At 50.5% G+C, this 17,888-nt stretch overlaps 1 protein-coding gene across 6 annotated transcripts in view; it reads right to left on the bottom strand.

Moving 5' to 3' along the window:
- rps6ka2 (ribosomal protein S6 kinase, polypeptide 2) overlaps positions 1-17,888 on the bottom strand; it is a 498,908-nt gene that overhangs the window by 62,115 nt on the left and 418,905 nt on the right. For all 6 annotated transcript variants that reach the window (XM_038808497.1, XM_038808501.1, XM_038808509.1 and 3 more), the window contains one exon: positions 3,498-3,628. In XM_038808497.1, the coding sequence (XP_038664425.1) occupies positions 3,498-3,628 (131 nt within the window). The remainder of the gene's footprint in view (positions 1-3,497; positions 3,629-17,888) is intronic.

The following is a 17,888-nucleotide window of genomic DNA, read 5'->3' as shown; positions in this document are numbered from 1 at the left end:
GAGTAGAGATAACCCCGGTAACTATAGGCCGGTGAGCCTCACGTCTGTTGTGGGTAAAGTCTTGGAGAGGATTATAAGAGATACGATTTATAATCATCTAGATAGGAATAATATGATTAGGGATAGTCAGCATGGTTTTGTGAAGGGTAGGTCATGCCTCACAAACCTTATCGAGTTCTTTGAGAAGGTGACTGAACAGGTAGACGAGGGTAGAGCAGTTGATGTGGTGTATATGGATTTCAGTAAAGCGTTTGATAAGGTTCCCCACGGTCGTCTATTGCAGAAAATACGGAGGCTGGGGATTGAGGGTGATGTAGAGATGTGGATCAGAAATTGGCTAGTTGAAAGAAGACAGAGGGTGGTGGTTGATGGGAAATGTTCAGAATGGAGTGCAGTTACGAGTGGCGTACCACAAGGATCTGTTCTGGGGCCGTTGCTGTTTGTCATTTTTATAAATGACCTAGAGGAGGGCACAGAAGGTTGGGTGAGTAAATTTGCAGACGACACTAAAGTCGGTGGAGTTGTAGACAGTGTGGAAGGATGTTGCAGGTTACAGAGGGACATAGATAAGCTGCAGAGCTCGGCTGAGAGGTGGCAAATGGAGTTTAATGTAGAGAAGTGTGAGGTGATTCACTTTGGAAAGAATAACAGGAATGCGGAATATTTGGCTAATGGTAAAATTCTTAGCAGTGTGGATGAGCAGAGGGATCTCGGTGTCCATGTACATAGATCCCTGAAACTTGCCACCCAGGTTGATAGGGTTGTGAAGAAGGCCTATGGTGTGTTGGCCTTTATTGGTAGAGGGATTGAGTTCCGGAGCCATGAGGTCATGTTGCAGCTGTACAAAACTCTGGTACGGCCGCATTTGGAGCATTGCGTACAGTTCTGGTCGCCTCATTATAGGAAGGACGTGGAAGCTTTGGAACGGGTGCAGAGGAGATTTACCAGGATGTTGCCTGGTATGGAGGGAAAATCTTATGAGGAAAGGCTGATGGACTTGAGGTTGTTTTCGTTAGAGAGAAGAAGGTTAAGAGGTGACTTAATAGAGGCATACAAAATGATCAGAGGGTTAGATAGGGTGGACAGCGAGAGCCTTCTCCCGCGGATGGAGGTGCTAGCACGAGGGGACATAGCCTTAAATTGAGGGGTAATAGATATAGGACAGACGTCACAGGTAGTTTTTTTATGCAAAGAGTGGTGAGGCCGTGGAATGCCCTACCTGCAACAGCAGTGAACTCGCCAACATTGAGGGCATTTAAACGTTTATTGGATAAGCATATGGATGATAATGGCATAGTGTAGGTTAGATGGCCTTTAGTTTTTGACTTCCCATGTCGGTGCAACATCGAGGGCCGAAGGGCCTGTACTGCGCTGTATCGTTCTATGTTCTATGTTCTAAGTTATTAGGGCAGCATGGTAGCACAGTAGTTAGCACTGTTGCTACACTGTGCCAGGGTCTAAGGTTCAATTCCGGCTTGGGTCACTGTCTGTGCAGAGTCTGTCGGTGGTATCCCCCCCCCCCCCAACCGGGTGGGAGAATCTCCGGGGCGCTGTGCGAATTGCACCACGCCGCCCTGACCCCGGCACGCGATTCTCCCACCCCCCCCAAAACCAGCACCGCGCGAATCGCGCCGGGCCACTCGGACAATCGCCGCAAACGGCGAGCAGCAATTCTCCGGCCCAGATGGGCTCAGCGCCGCTCCAACACAACAGGGTCCTGCTGGCACCGTTCACCCCTGGTCGCTGCCAGCGGGAACTCTGTGGGAACGCTCGGGGGGCGACCTGTGGTGGGGGTTCCTTCACCGGGGGGGGGCGTCCGAAGCGGTCTGGCCTGTGATCGGGGCCCATCAATCGGTGGGCCGGCCTCTCCCCCCCCGGGCCTACATTCTGCCGCAGCCGGCCCCTGAACACCCACGCTATATTGCGTCAGGGCCGGTGTGCGTAAGAAGTTCCCCAAGCATGCACAGGATGGCGCGGCCCAACTGCGCATGCGCAAGATTGAGCTGCCCCAACTGCGCATGCATGGGTTGGCGCGGTGCCCATTTGGCGCCATGTAAGGATGCTAGAGTGGCGTGAACCGCTCTAGCGCCATGCTGACCCCTTGTGGGGGCCAGAATAGGTCATGCCTGGGCCCTGTTCGCGCCGTGAAATGCAACGGCGTTCACGACGGCACGGGCACTTGGTCCGCAGAGCGGAGAATTGCCCCTTGTATCTTCTCCCCGTGTCTGCGTGGGTTTCCTCCAGGTGCTCCGGTTTCCTCCTACAAGTCCCGAAAGACGTGCCGTTAGGCAAGTTGGACATTCTGAATTCTCCCTGCGTGTACCCGAACAGGCGCCGGAGTGTGACAACTGGGGACTTTTCACAGTAACTTCATTGCAGTGTTAATGTATGCCTACTTGTGACAATAAAGACTATTAAATTAAAGTAAGATGATGTCCCTGTATATGTAGGTTTCAGTTTCATTGCACCTTGCATGGTTTTTCAACTAATTTTGTGATTAAAAACTGAGTCTAAAGTTAATATTCTGCAATTGAAATTTTAGTTTGTGTTTAAAGATGGGCATTTAAAAATATCCATTATTTTTGCAAACATTTTGTTTTATCTTTGGTTGAAGTGTACCAAATAAATATTAATCTTAATTTACGTGCATGTTTAATGTCGACTCTGTACTGTAAGCAAGGCTCCTTATTCTCAGCACAGAATAGTGCTCAGTTTAAATAATCATCAGCTTTTGAAGATTAATAATATTCTGGGGTCGTCACATTTGGTCTGCATTTATAAGATTTGTTTAACTTTAGGAAGGAATAGAATCAAACCAGTTGCAGCCATCAAGCATTGTAAAAGATCCAATACCGGTAACACTTAGCCTCGGTTACTGATCTGTTCCCTTCATGCTGATGGGATTCACTGGACCTGCTGGCAGTGCACCTCCTCACGCAGGTTTCATGGCGGTGTGGGTTGATTCAATGGGAATTTCCATTGCCAACAGCGGCAGTGGAGGATCCCACTACCAGCGAACAGCACGCTGCCGAGAAACATGCAGCTGGGAGGCCGGAGAATCCTGCCCTATTATCTGGCACATTCTGCTGACAGAAAATATAGAACATAGAACATACAGTGCAGAAGGAGGCCATTCGGCCCATCGAGTCTGCACCGACCCACTTAAGCCCTCACTTCCACCCTATCCCCGTAACCCAATAACCCCTCCTAACCATTTTTGGTCACTAAGGGCAATTTATCATGGCCAATCCACCTAACCTGCACGTCTTTGGACTGTGGGAGGAAACCGGAGCACCCGGAGGAAACCCACACAGACACGGCAAGAACGTGCAGACTCTGCACAGATAATGATCCAGCATGGAATCGAACCTGGGACCCTGACGCTGTGAAGCCACAGTGCTAATCACTTATGCTATGATGCTGAAAGCATCAGGGAACACACATCTCTTTAGTTTGCTCCCATGCTTTTAGTGTGAAGATCTTAAAAACCGACTGACCTGCACAATTGAATGGTCAATCAGTTGTCGAGAATCAGGTTGTGTCTGCTCTTGGCCAAGGTTCGTGGCAACAAAACTGAAACCTCGGAAAAGCTGATGTGCATTGGCACTCGGAGGCACACCAGGCGAGTCTGTGAAGAGAAAATGCAGAGATCCATTGGAACAGAACAAAAACTAATGGGGCGACTGAATGAATGCACAGCATTTCAAAGGATCTCAAGTATTTCAGTGCTTTTAAAGTGTTCTAGGCTTTCTCGGAAGGCTCTGAAACTTCCAAAAGCAGCTGCTTTAAAAGCACAGGGCTGAGGGAGCAGAAGTGAGGAAAGGGAAAGTCTTCCCAGCTTGAATCTTCAATGAACTGTCTGGACTGCTCATCAGCTGTCAGGCAGAGCAGTTCAGACTGAGGAGGCCACTTCAAAGTTTAAACAGATCTGGCGAGGATGATGATTTTGAACAGAAGGCTGTCTGAGATCACCATGCCAAGAGTGATCTCCAGATTGATCAGGACTAGAAGGGGCAGCCCAGACACAGGACCCCCATTCCAGGGGAGGGTCCCGGTGTCAACTCTACCCACAGCCTGAGCCCACCCAGTCCCCTGGCAGTGGTAGAGGGGCACATGAGCAATGGACTGACCACTGTGACCCCCCCAGGACAGTGCTTGTTAATACTTGCACCAAAGCTTGCCCAGTGGAATTCCAGCTTGTTAATCGCATTCTAATGAATGCATATCAGCTGTTTGAATGCTCTGTCAGCACGGGGAACTCCGCTATGGATGCAGGGCTGGACCAGAGGTTGGGGACAGGTCTGCTGCCTGGTACCAACCCCGTTTTTGGGCCAATGCAGGATTCTCTGCCTGATCGGGATTCCCAATCTTAGTGGCGAAAAGCGAGTATCCTGGAATTAGCCGTTTTTTGGGAGAATTTCACCCAACATCCTACTGGGTAAGACCTTGAGTTGTGGGGCAGAATTCTCTGATAATGGGGCTACGTCCACACGCCCGCGGCAAAACAGTTGTGAATCACTCTGGACTTTTGTGGAGAAACTCCAGAGTGATTCTCCATTTTGAAGGGGCTAGCAGGGCCCCAGAGTAGTCCTTGCAGCTCCGGCTACCGATACGCTCGGCGAGGGGGCAGAGAATAGAGCGTCAGACCGCTCCCGGAATTCTCCAGGGACTGCCACCAGTCGTGTGTGGTCGACGCGGCGCCGGTTGGGAACCATTGAAAGAGGCCCCCGCGGCGATTCTCCGCCAACAACTGGCCGAGTTCCCACCGGCATGGTTCGCTCATGGTTGTACCTGGCGGGAGCCCTGCACTTCCGGCCGCGGGTTTGCGCATGCACATGGGTCAGCGCCTGCGGTGGCGGCCCTGCACAACATGGCGGACCCACACAGTGGGCTGACCCCAACAATATAGGCCACCCCCAGATCGCATGAGCCCGCCGATCGGTGGCCCCCGATCGTGAGCCTGGCCGTCCTTGAGCCCCCCCTCCCCCCCACCCCCAACCAGGGCAGCCGTGGACTGAGTCCGCAGCTGCCATTCCAAGCTCCCGCCGGGTGCAACCATGAGCGAACCATGCCGGTGGGAACTCGGCCAGTTGTCGGCGGAGAATCGCCGCGGGGGCCTCTTTCAATGGTTCCCAACCGGCGCCGCGCCGACCACGCACGACTGGTGGCAGTCCCTGGAGAATTCCGGGAGCGGTCTGACGCTCTATTCTCTGCCCCCTCGGCGAGCGTGATTTCGGCACGAAGGCTCGGAGAATCCCACCTGTGCTGCTTCACAGGGCACTAATGAAGATCAATATCACAGTCATGGAGCAAGCCTGTATATGTATCAGACTGATTATAGGAATTTCAAATGCAAATTGGCAACAGGAGCTCAGACATTAAGAAAAACCTATTTCATAATATCTTATAGAATCATAGACCTTTGGAAAGAACACCCTACTTAAACCCACGCCTTCACCGTATCCCCTTAACCCAGTAACCCCACCCAGCCTTTTTAACACCAAGTGGCAATTTAGCATGGCCAATCCACCTAACCTGCTCGTCTTTGGACTGTGGGAGGAAACCGGCGCAGTATGACAGATATTCAGCAGTTTATCAAATACATTTCTGTTTCCAGAACATTGTTTTTTTTTCTGGGTTCCCTGCATCAGAATCCCAATCCAGGTCATCATGGTACAGACAGTCTAATTACTCTTTGCACATAATATATTTTAGACTGAGAATAAATTGTTGCTACAACACTCCTCAAGGATAAAAGTCTCATGTATTCCCTCATTGTCACAACAGCCTTATGACGAACATGCAGTTTCATTACCAAATGTTCAAAATTAAAGGGTTTGGGCTGGATTCTCCATTTGGAAGACTAAATTTTCCCTCTGTAATAGAATCGTTCCTGGTCTACGCTGGCACTTGAAGCATGCCCAGGAACGGCTTCCACTCCCTTGCCAAGCTCATTTTTGCATAGCGGGGATCTTCCAGATTCCATTTTGAATCCCACTATCGGGCCGCCATTTTGAGCAGGCAGCCCAATACTGAGGTCCACTAACTGCCCCCCTAACCCCATAATGCAAATTCTGCCCCTCCAACAGCTGACAAGTGGGGGTATCCTCCCCCACTATCATGGAAATTGCTGGGTCATCCCCCCCCAACAAAGCATGAGGATGACCCAACGCTCCCCATGCAACCCCGCTCACTGGGCCATCATCAGAAATCCCCCCAACAGATCTCCATATCAGTGACCCCTTCATATCAGAGACCCCCATATTGAACACCCCCCCATATTAGAAACTTCCCGATATCAGAGACACCTATATCAGACATCGACCCCCATAACAGAGACCCCCCCTCCATCAGTCACCCCTGCCTGGAAGCTAAAGAGCAGTCCAGGCAGAAACAATGAAAAATTACTTTTTCACTTACCTATCCCTTACACCTACTACCTCTGACAGAAGTGTAAAAAGCAGCAGCAGCTCCAATTCAGAGAAAACCAAAACACATCACAAGGCTTTAGACCCCTTTAGATCATTTTATCTGCAAGGTTTCTACTCATTTTCAAAGAAAAATAGCTTTTAGTAAGTTGTAATTGATAGGGTAATAGCTTCCGGGCAGCCAGGCATCTGGAATGTTTATTTTCATATCCCTTCATGCTTGAATGCATCTCAAGTACCCTGTTGTGATCCTAACCTAAATTATAAACAATTTTTATAACTATCTAGCTATGATTGATAGGTTGTCACCATATCAGAAATAGTTTGGTGCTTTCTGCTGAGAAAAAGAGGAAGTGAAAGAACTTTTCTCCTAGATGCCCCTGATCTGAAATTTATCAAAGGGTTTGGAGTATTTGCATCTTGCAAGCCAGTTTTTCCAGGTCTACAGTGGCTTAACAAACATGAAGCTATTGCTGAAAGATATGAAAGGCAAGTCCAGTAGTTGTTTTTAACCATTTATCTATTAAATGACAGCCTTACCCAAATTCTAAATCTTGGTTGTGAGTCACCCTTTTTTCTATCAAAACTAATATCTATCATATTATTGTCACTGTTAGGTGTCCTCTTAGATTATTGATTAATTAACACTGAACCTAGTATGTCCAGTTCTCTTATTGATTCATAACTGGTCCAGAAACGTTCTTCAATACACATAAGTGATTTTCTGCCAGATTGGGGTGGGGGGGGGGGGGGGGAGGGGGGGGGGGGGGGGGGGGGGGGCGTTATGTTATGGTGAGCGGTAAGCTGGAGGGAGGAAGGTGGTATTGGTTCATGTCTATGCGCCAAACTGGGACGATGTTGAATTCATCAAGATGGTGCTGGGGAAGATACCGGATCTGGACTCGCACAACCTGGTGATGGGATGGGATTTTAACATGGTTATCGACCCCGACCTGGACCGGTCGTGCTCGAAAACGGGGATGGTGCCAGTGATGGCAAAGGAGCTGATAGGGTTCATGGAGCAGATGGGGGGGATTGACCCATGGAGGTTTGGTAGCCGACCGCAATGGAGTTTTCTTTCTACTCGCATGTACATAAAGTGTATTCCTGGATCGACTTTTTTGTTTTGAGTAGGGATCTTCTGGCGGGGGTAGTGAACACGGGGTACTCGGCCATCGCTATTTTGGACCATGCCCCATATTGGGTGGAACTGCAGGTCCATGAGGAGAGCTTTCAATGCCTGCAGTGGCGATTGGACGTGGGCTTCTTGGCGGATGTGGCAGTGTGCGAGAGAGTAGGGAAGTGCATGCAGAACCAGCTGCAAGTCAACGACTCTGGGGAAGTCTCAGCAGCGGTGGTCTGGGAGGCGCTGAAGGCAGTGGTGAGAGGGGAGTTGATTTCAATCCGAGCTCATATGGACAGGACGGACAGGGCAGAGACGGACCGACTGATCAAGGAGATCCTACAGGTAGACAGGAGGTATGCGGTGACCCCAGGGGCGGAACTGTTAAGGGTGCACCGGAGGCTGTAGGCTGAGTTTGGGTACTGTCCACGGGCAAGGCAGTGGAGCAGCTTAGAAAGGCGAGGGGGATGCTGTGTGAATATGGAGAGAAGGCCAGCAGAATGCTGGCACAGCAGTTGAGGAAGAGGGAGGCAGCCAGGGGAATTGATAAGGTGGTCGATGGAGATGGGAACCTGGTAGGGGACTCGGCTGGGCTAAACAGGGCATTTAGGGACTTTTATAGCAGACTCTATCGCTCTGAACCCCCCAAGGGGACCGAGGAGATGAAACGTTTTCTGGACGGGTTGACTTTCCCAAGGGTGGATAGGGAGCTGGTGGGCGGGTTGGGGGCTTCGATTAATGCCGAAGAAATATCTGAGGGCTTGAAGGCGATAAGCTCCGGGGCCAGATGGGTTCCCAGTCGAATTTTACAAGAAATTTCAGGGATATTAGGGCTGTTGCTGGTTAAGGCTTTTAACGAGGCGAGGGAAAGAGGGGTGCTGCCCCCAACGATGTCACAGGCCACCATCTCTTTAATATTAAAGCGGGACAAGAACCTGGAGCTATGTGGGTCTTATAGGCTAATCTCGTAGCTTAATGTGGACGCTACGTAGCTGGCCAATATATTAGCCTCCAGGTTTGAAGATTGTGTGTCGGAGGTGATGATGGAGGACCTAACCGGATTTGTCAAGGGTAGCAGTTGGTAGCCAATATAAGAAGGCTGATTAATGTGATTATGATGCCGTCAGAGAGAAGGGAAGTTGAAGTAGTTGTAGCCATGGACGCGGAGAAGGCGTTTGACCGGGTAGAGTGTGACTATCTTTTGGAGGTGCTGGGACGGTTTGGGTTTGGTAGGGGCTCTATCGACTGGGTTTTGCTTCTATACCAGGCCCTGGAAGCCAGTGTGAGGGCGAATAAGATGACCTTGGACTGTTTTAGGCTGCCCCAGGGGACAAGACAGGGATGACTCCTCTCCCCACTGCTGTCTGCGTTAGCCATAGAGCCCCTGCAATTGCTCTGAGAGCTTCTAGGGGCTGGAAAGGGCTGGCTGTGGGAGGGTGGGGGAGCATAGGGTATTGCTGTACGCGGATGACTTACTCCTATATGTAGAAGATCCAGGGGCAGGAATGAGGGAGATTATAGCGATTCTCGGGGAATTCAGCCTGTTTTCGGGATACAAATTGAATATGAAGACGAGTGAGATGTTTGTAGTCCAGGCAAGAGGTCAGGAGGGCCAGCTCGGGGAGTTACTGTTCAGGTTAGTGGGAGACAATTTTAGATATCTGGGGGTTGATGCACTATCAATTACAACAAAGACGAGAGCAGTGGAATACTCAAGGCTTTATTTAGCAAAGATGTTGTGCCTCCTGCAGCTGCCACCAGAATGACTGCAGCACCGGTGAGCACACACATTTATACGCCTCCTACTGGGCGGAGCCAGCAGGCAGGGATTTACCCACGTACCTCTATTATACGTGTCTTCCCGTAATACATATAATACGGCTCGTGGTGACTACCACATTCACCCCCTGTTAAAAAAAAAGAGTCCGGTGGGATTGGTGGAAAAAAATTGACAAGTTCAGTCTGTCGGGGGCCTTGACCCTCCTCTGTGATCACCTCAGTCCTGGTGGTGATGTGGGCGCCGACTTGGTCACCTGTGACTCCGGGAGCGTGTTGCTCTCGTCTTCGTCACCCCTGGTGGAACCAATGGGAGGACGGATCCTCCTGGGGAGGGGGCTGCGGTGCGTTCGCTGGGGGGAGGCCGAGTGGCGCAGGGGTGAATGAGACAACCAGGGTGGGTGGGGGGGGGGGGGCGGTGTCAGATCAGGGGCCGTGGTGGTGATCCAGCGGGTGCCAGGTCCCGGAGGGAGACTGTGTCCTGGCGCCCATCAAGGTTCACCACGTAGACGTACTGAGGGTACGCGTGTGGGAGGTGGACCCTTTCGACCAAAGGGTCCAACTTTTGGGTCCGCACATGCTTGTGACGGAGGAAGGGTCCAGGAACTGTCAGCCACGCTGGGAGTGAGACCCCGGAGGTGGACTTCAAGGGGAAGGCAAAGAGACGTTCATGGGGGGTTTCGTTCATCGCGGTGCAGAGGAGCGATCGGATGGAGTGCAGCGCATCGGGGAGGACCTCTTGCCAGCGGGAGATCGGGAGAATTTTAGACTGCAGGGCCAGCAGGACGGCCTTCCAGACCGTCCCGTTCTCCCTCTCTACCTGAACGTTTCCCCGGTGGTTGTCGCTGGTTGTCCTGCTCGAGGCGATGCCCTTGCTGAGCAGGAACTGATGCAGCTCATCACTCATAAAAGAGGATCCCTGATCGATGTGGATGTACGTGGGGAAACCGAAAAGTTTGAAGTTGCTGTGGAGGGCTTTAATGACTGTGGCATTATATCGGGGCATGGGATGGCGAAAGGAAACTGGGAGTACTCATCGACCACGTTCAGAAAGTATGTGTTGCGGTCGGTGGAGGGGAGGGGCCCTTTGAAATCCATGCTGAAGCGCTCAAAGGGATGGGAGGCTTTCACCTGGGGTGCTCGATCTGGCCGGTAGAAGTGCGGCTTGCACTCTGCACAGACCTGGCAGTCTCTGGTGACAGCCCTGACCTCCTCAATGGAGTAGGGCAGGTTGCGGGCCTTGATGAAATGGAAGAACCGGGTGATCCCCCCCCCCCCCACCGGGTGGCAGAGGTCATAGTGGAGAGCCTGGAGTCGGTCCACTTGTGCGCTGGCACATGTACCGCAGAACAGGGCATTAGGGGGCTCGTTGAGCTTCCCGGGGCGATACAAATTCTCGTAATTATAGGTAGAGAGCTCGATCCTCCACCTCAAGATCTTGTCGTTTTTGATAATGCCCTGCTGTGTATTATTAAACATAAAGGGAACCGACCATTGGTCAGTGAGGAGAGTGAACCTCCTGCCGGCCAGGCAATGCGTCCAATGTCGCACAGCTTCCACAATGGCTTGGGCCTCCTTTTCAACAGAGGAGTGCCGAATTTCGGAGGCATGGAGGATGCGGGTAAAGAAGGCTACGGGCCTGCCCGCCTGGTTGAGGGTGGCGGCCGAGCTACGTCCGATGCATTGCTCTCGACCTGAAAGGCGAGGGACTCGTCAACTGCGTGCATCGTGGCCTTGGCGACGTCTGCCTTGATGTGGTTGAAGGCCTGGCGGGCCTCAGCCGTCAGGGGAAAAACTGTGGACTGAATGGTGGGCGGGCCTTGTCCTTATAATTAGGGACCCACTGGGCATAGTAGGAGAGAAACCCCAGGCATCGTTTCAGGGTCTTGGGGCAGTGGGGGAGGGGGAGTTCCATGAGGGGGCGCATGCGGTTGGGGTCGGGCCCTAAAACTCCATTTTCCACGACATCGCCAAGGATGGCTAAGCGGTTCATGCGGAACAGCATTTCTCCTTATTGTACGTGAAGTTCAGGAGTTTGGTGGTCTAGAGAAATTTTAGGAGGTTAGCGCCGTGGTCCTGCTGATTGTGGCCGCAGACGTTGTCTCGGTACGGGAAGGTGGCCCACAGTCCGTACCTGTCAACCATTCGGTCCATCTCACGTTGGAAGACTGAGTCCCAATTAGTGACGCCGAAGGGAACCCTAAGGAAGTGATAGAGGTGGTCATCTGCTTTGAACGCAGTGTATTGGCAGTCCTCCGGGCGGATGGGGAGCTGGTGGTAGGCAGACTTCAGGTCCACTGTGGAAAAGACCCAATACTGTGCAATCTGATTGACCATGTCAGATATATGTGGGAGGGGTCCGCATCGAGCTGCGTGTACCGATTGATGGTCTGACTGGGGTCAATGACCATCCCGTGCATCTCCCCAGTCTTTACTACAACTACTTGAGCTCTCCAGGGGCTGTTGCTGGCCTCAATGACACCTTCCCGCAGAAGCCATTGGACCTCCGATCTGATGAAGGTCCTGTCCTGGGCACTGTACCGTCTGCTCCTGCTGGCGACGGGTTTGCAATCCGGGGTGAGGTTCGCAAGCAAGGAAGGTGTACCGACCTTAAGGGTCGTGAGGCCGCATAAGGGGGGGGGGGGGGGTAGGGGTCCACCGAATTTTAAGGTTAAGCTTTGAAGATGGCACTGGAAGTCCAGGCCGAGTAACAGGGCAGCGCAGAGGTGGGGAAGGACGTAGAGCCGGAAGTTGCTAAACTCTACACCTTGGACGGTGAGGGTCGCGATGCAGTACCCTCAGATTTCCACGGAATGGGATCCAGAGACCAGGGAGATTTGCTGGGTAACGGGGTGTACCACGAGGGAGCAGCGCCTTACCATAGTGGGGTGTATGTAGCTCTCTGTGCTCCCGGAGTCAAAAAGGCAGGTCGTCTCGTGCCCATCGATTTTCACTGTCGTCGTCGCGGTCGCGAGGTTGCGGGGCCGGGACTGACCCAGGGTGATCGAGGTGAGCTGCAGCAGATTCTGAGAGGTCCTGGGCTGGTCAACGGTGGCGGAGGTAGAGGCAGGCGATGAACGGTCCGACGAGCAGGGGTCCTGAGGCACCGTCCAAATGGCGCCGAAGATGGTGGCGCCCACGGAGCGCACATGGCGGGCGACATCAAAGATGGCGGCGCCCATGGGCCGCACATGGCTTACGGTGAAGCAGATGGCGATGCCTACGGGCTGCATGTGTCCTGCGGAGAAGAAGATGGCGTCGCCCACGGGCCGCGCATGGCTTGGGAGGAGGAAAATGGCGGCGTCCCTGGGTCACACGTGTGGGGTGTAGTAACGCCGGGCCTGGAAACAGCGGTGATCAACCGGGCCTGGCAAACAGAAACAAAGTGTCCCTTCTTTCGACATCCGTTGCAGGTTGCGCTCCGCGCCGGGCAGCGCTGCTGGGGTGTTTGTTCTGCCCACAAAAATAGCATTTGCGCCCCCCAGGGTTGGCTGGCTGCCTTGCGGTGCAGGCTTGCGGTGAGCTGGAGTTGGCAACTGGTGGGGTCCACGATACTCATGAGGGTGTCACGCGGTCGGGGGTGTACGTTTGGACATTACGGGAGGCCACTTCTAAGGGGTCCGTGAGCTGCCTAGTTCCCGCAAGATCAAGCATACCCCCTTCCAGTAGGCGCTGGCGGACGTACGCAGATCTCACGCCCATAACGAAGGCGTCTCGGAATAAAAGTCCTGTGTTCTGGACTGCCAAAACTGCCTGGCAGTCACTGTTCCTCTCCAGGATGTGCAGGGCATGCCAGAAATCATCCAGAGACTCACCGGGGAGTTGCTGTCTCGTGGACAGGAGGTGCCTGGCAAATAGTTGATTGACTGGCCTAACGTAACGTCCCTTCAGGAGCTCCACGGCTTCGGAGTAAGTGGGTGCATCCAGGACGAGAGGAAAAATGTCAGGGCTCACCCGTGAATAAAGGACTTGGAGCTTCTGCGCGTCCGAGGGTTCCTCAGCAGATGTTCGGAGGTAGCTTTCGGAGCAGGCTAGCCAGTGGTCAAAGGTGGGCGTAGCGTTAGCTGATTGAGGGCTCAACTGCATGCGATCAGGCTTGATGCAAAGATCCGTCATTTTAAAAATGTTTGCTCAATAAATTGATGCACTATCAATTACCACAAAGATGAGAGTAATGGAATAATCAAGGCTTTATTGAGCAAAGATGTTGTGCCTCCTGTAGCTGCTACCAGAATGGCTGCAGCACCGGTGAGCACACACATTTATACGCCGCATACTGGGCGGAGCCAACAGGCAGGGATTTACCCATGTACCTCTATTATACATGTCTTACCGTAATACATATAATACTGTCAGTGGAAACTACCACAGGGATACAAGTGGCGCGCAACTGAGGCCGGTTATACTTGTCCCGGTTGGTTGAGCAGATGAGGGGGGAGTTTTGGAGATGGATGTACTCCTGCTGTTACTGGCGGGGAGGGTGCAGTCGGTTAAGGTGACGATATTGCCGAGATTTTTATTTGTGTTCCAATGCCTCCCAATTTTCATCCATCGGTCTTTTTAAGGGTATCAACAAAATTATTTTGGGCTTTGTTTCGGCGGGTAAGTCCCCGGATGAAAAAAGTGATGCTCGAGAGGAATCGGGGGGAGGGGGGTCTGGCCCTGCCAAATTTTAGTAATTACTACTGGGCAGCCAATATTGCGATGATAAGGAAGTGCGTAGTGGGGGTGGGGGCGGCTTGGGAGCGGATGGAGGCAGCCTCATGCAGGGGAACCAGCTTGGGGGGTCCTGCTAACGGCACCATTGCCATTCCTGCCGGCGGAATATTCTACCAGTCCCGTGGTGGTGGTGGCCTTGAGGATCTGGAGTCAGTGGAGGAGGTATGTTGCTGCAGTGGGTGCATCGGTTTGGTCCCCAATATGTGACAACCAGCGGTTTGCTCCTGGGTGCCGAGATGGGGGGTTTCGGGTATGGCAAAGGGCGGGAATTGAGAAGATGGGGGACCTGTTTCTGGAAGGGAGCTTCCCCAGCTTGAGGGCGTTGGAGGAGAAGTTCGGGTTGGCAGCAGGGAATTAATTCAGATATCTTCAGATGCGGGACTTTCTGCGCAGACAGATATCATCCTTCCCACTCCTGCCACGAAGAGAGCTTCACGATAGGGTAGTGTCTTGGGGATGGGTGGGGGAGGGGAGCATCTCGGACATCTACAAAGAACTAATGGGGGTGGAGGAGACGCATATAGAAGAGCTGAAGCGTAAGTGGGAGGAGGAACTGGGGGGTGAGATGGAAGACGGCCTATGGGCGGAGGCGCTAAGCAGGGTCAACGCCACTGCTACATGCGCAAGGCTAGGTTTGATCCAATTTAAGGTGGTGCACCGGGTGCACATGACAGCGGCCCTGATGAGTAGATTTTTTGGTGTGGAAGACAAGTGTGTCAGGTGTGCGGGTGGACCAGCGAACCATGTCCACATGTTCTGGGCGTGCTCAAAAATTTGGGGAAATTGGCAGGGGTTCGCGGATGTCACGTCCAGGGTATTGAAGACAAGGGTGGAAATGAGTCCAGGGGTAGCAATCTTTGGGGTGCTGGAAGACCCAGGTGTTCAGGAGGAGAGAGAGGCAGATGTTCTGGCCTTTTCCACCTTGGTAGACCAGTGATGGATATTACTGGCTTGGAGGGAGTCTAGGCCTCCAAAGTCAGAAGCCTAGTTAACCGACATGACGAGCTTTCTCAGCCTGGAAAAGATCAAGTTCGCCTTGAGAGGGTCGGTGTCAGGGTTCGCCCGGAGGTGGCAACCATTCATTTACTTCTTTACAGAGAATTAATTGTCAGCTGGGGGGGCGGTTGGGGTAGTATAGAGTAGGGGGTGTTCTTGAAAATACAGAAAAATGTGTCATTTGAAACATGGAAGTCTGGCAATATCTGGTTTGAGGGGATACAGGGAAAGATCCCACAAACGTTTCATAGCAGCTTCAAAGAGCAGGGTTGTAAAATGCAGATTCTTGCTCACAAGCAGGTTTAGCAAACACACAGGTTTCATGTGGTAAGCTAAAACAATGGCTCACACCTTCATGGAATGTAACTATCTCAGGAAGCATCTGGAAAAGCATGGATGAGAGTTTCAATTGCATTAAGTGACGAATGTTTAAAACAGGCAAGTCTTTCAAGTCATAACCAAGTTAAATTTTAGCATACAGCTAAAAGCAAAGTTTCACACCTTAATTGAAATAAACTCTCTTAGTAAACAGCTGGAAAGGATCGATGATGCTCAGTCGAATTTGGTGTCAATTCTAAAGTGTAAAATTCTATGAACATCAAGACAATTAAAAGAAAATTGGAGACGACCTGTCTACGAGAAACATCATTTAAGTCAAAATCAAAGGCAAAGTTATGAGCTGGGGACAATTGGAAAATTAAACGATTTGAAATCACAGAAATAAAAGTAACACCTGTTGAAACCAAAGCATTTTGTAATCAGATCTGAGAGGTGACTTTATGCCCAAATTGAATAATTAGTTGTATTAGAATGTTTACATCAAAGATACTTTTAACAATCAAAGGGAAATAAGTTAATTTACAATAAGGCTCTAAAAACTTAATAATTATTAGGAAGAGAATATAAACCCAGGGAGCAGAAGCAGAAGAGAAACAGCAACAGCAACCAGCAACAGGAGAGAAGGGGAGGAGAACTCAGAGAGAGAGAGAGAGAGAGAGCTCGGTCATGGGAAAGACAAGGCAAGCAGCCGAGTTTAAACAGTTATACATCTAAGGAAGACTAGAATTTAAACAGGAGGCAGAGCCAGAGCCAGCTCGGTGCATGGGAAGGACAGGACACAGCAACCGAGTTCACCAGCGAATACAACTCAAGAAGACCAGATTTTAAGAAGATCGATTGTCAAGGTGGGCCTGAAGGTCTGTACAACCAACCAGCAGCAGCCAGAAGCAAGATCTTTTTTCCTTTCTGTAAAGAAAGTGTTTGCAGCTTTTAAAAGAAAAAATTATAATAATAAAATAACTTAACTTAACCTGAAAAAGTGGTTATTAGCCTACTTTACTTCCTTAACAACGCAGGACCCAGGACATCGATGCTATTAAGGGGTAAGACCATAAGACCATAAGACCATAAGACATAGGAGTGGAAGTAAGGCCATTCGGCCCATCGAGTCCACTCCACCATTCAATCATGGTTGATTTCAACTCCATTTACCCGCTCTCTCACCATAGCCCTTAATTCCTCGAGAAATCAAGAATTTATCAATTTCTGTCTTAAAGACACTCAATGTCCCGGCCTCCACCGCCCTCTGTGGCAATGAATTCCACAGACCTACCACTCTCTGGCTGAAGTAAGTAGGTAAAATTCTTCGGTGAAGGTATGGGTTATACCAGGGGATAACTTGAAAAGATAGTTTGACCTGAATAGCACCCACAGAAGCCTGCATCGGAGTCAGGGAGTGAGAATCCCTGTTCACCATTTAGAATATCGACCTTTTTTTGGTATAGGGGGAATTCTAAGAATAGTGGTGAGTTTTAACTTCAGGGGTTAAATAGGCGGGCCTTGGAGGAACGGATGTCGGCGGTTGCTTTTTGATTTCTGTTCTTTGTACGCTATTGTTTTTGTACTGTGGTTGTTTGTTGTGCCAAAAATACCTCATTAAAAATTATTTGTTAAAAAAAAGTGATTTTCTGCCTTTGGGACAGAAGCTATTCTATATTTCTCAAGTCTATGGAAAAATGAAACTTTCCCATCACAGTCTGCCTGCTTTTGAAAGAACTTGGCTGTTAATGGCTATGTATCCTGCAACTTCATCACTCCTGTCAAGAGGACTGTAGACAACTTCCAAAGTTTTGCAATTTTCCCATTCCTCAATTCTACTCTGGATGTTTCTGTTGCTTGCTCACCCATATTCTGATTATGTATACAATATTACTACTTCTCTTCCTTTTCCAATGCACCTGTCCTCTCTAAAGACTTTTTAACCTGAATTATTATCTCCTAGTCATGGCCAGGTCTTGACATCATAATCTTCAAACTCGAGTTGTATTTCTAATGTGTTTGCCTTTTTATGGTACATATATTAGTACATATATTATAGAATGCTTCCCTGGGTAATAAACCTTATCCTGCTCTTTTGCCCAGATGTGTTTATCTCACACTTTTTCATTTATTGCACTGCTTGTTTCTCGATTACTCCCATTGTACTTCGTCGGTTATTTCATTATTTCCTTTAATTTTCCAGAATGTGGCTGTAAAATAGATAGGAGCAGAAGCAGCCACCGGTATTAGTCCTTGGCTTTTTGCTTCCAAAGCAAGCATAATGCAAACTTCAGGATAGCTGCTGACTTGCATGAGAATTGTGAGCAGTAAATGCTCAAATGCACATCTGAATAGTTGCATGCCTCACCAAGAGTAATCAGTGTCAAGATTCTAAGGACAAGGATCTGAATGCAGCATTGCAAGAAGCTCAATTACCTCATATGAATGGCCAGTCAGTGAATGCATCTTCAAATGTGATATTGCATCAACTGTACCACTCACCTTACACACTGCCCAATGCACCCACA

Source organism: Scyliorhinus canicula, chromosome 1, assembly GCF_902713615.1.
Source record: "Scyliorhinus canicula chromosome 1, sScyCan1.1, whole genome shotgun sequence".
Taxonomy (NCBI): domain Eukaryota; kingdom Metazoa; phylum Chordata; class Chondrichthyes; order Carcharhiniformes; family Scyliorhinidae; genus Scyliorhinus; species Scyliorhinus canicula.
Note: the sequence above shows the minus strand (reverse complement) of the source record. Positions and strands in the feature narration are given on the sequence as shown.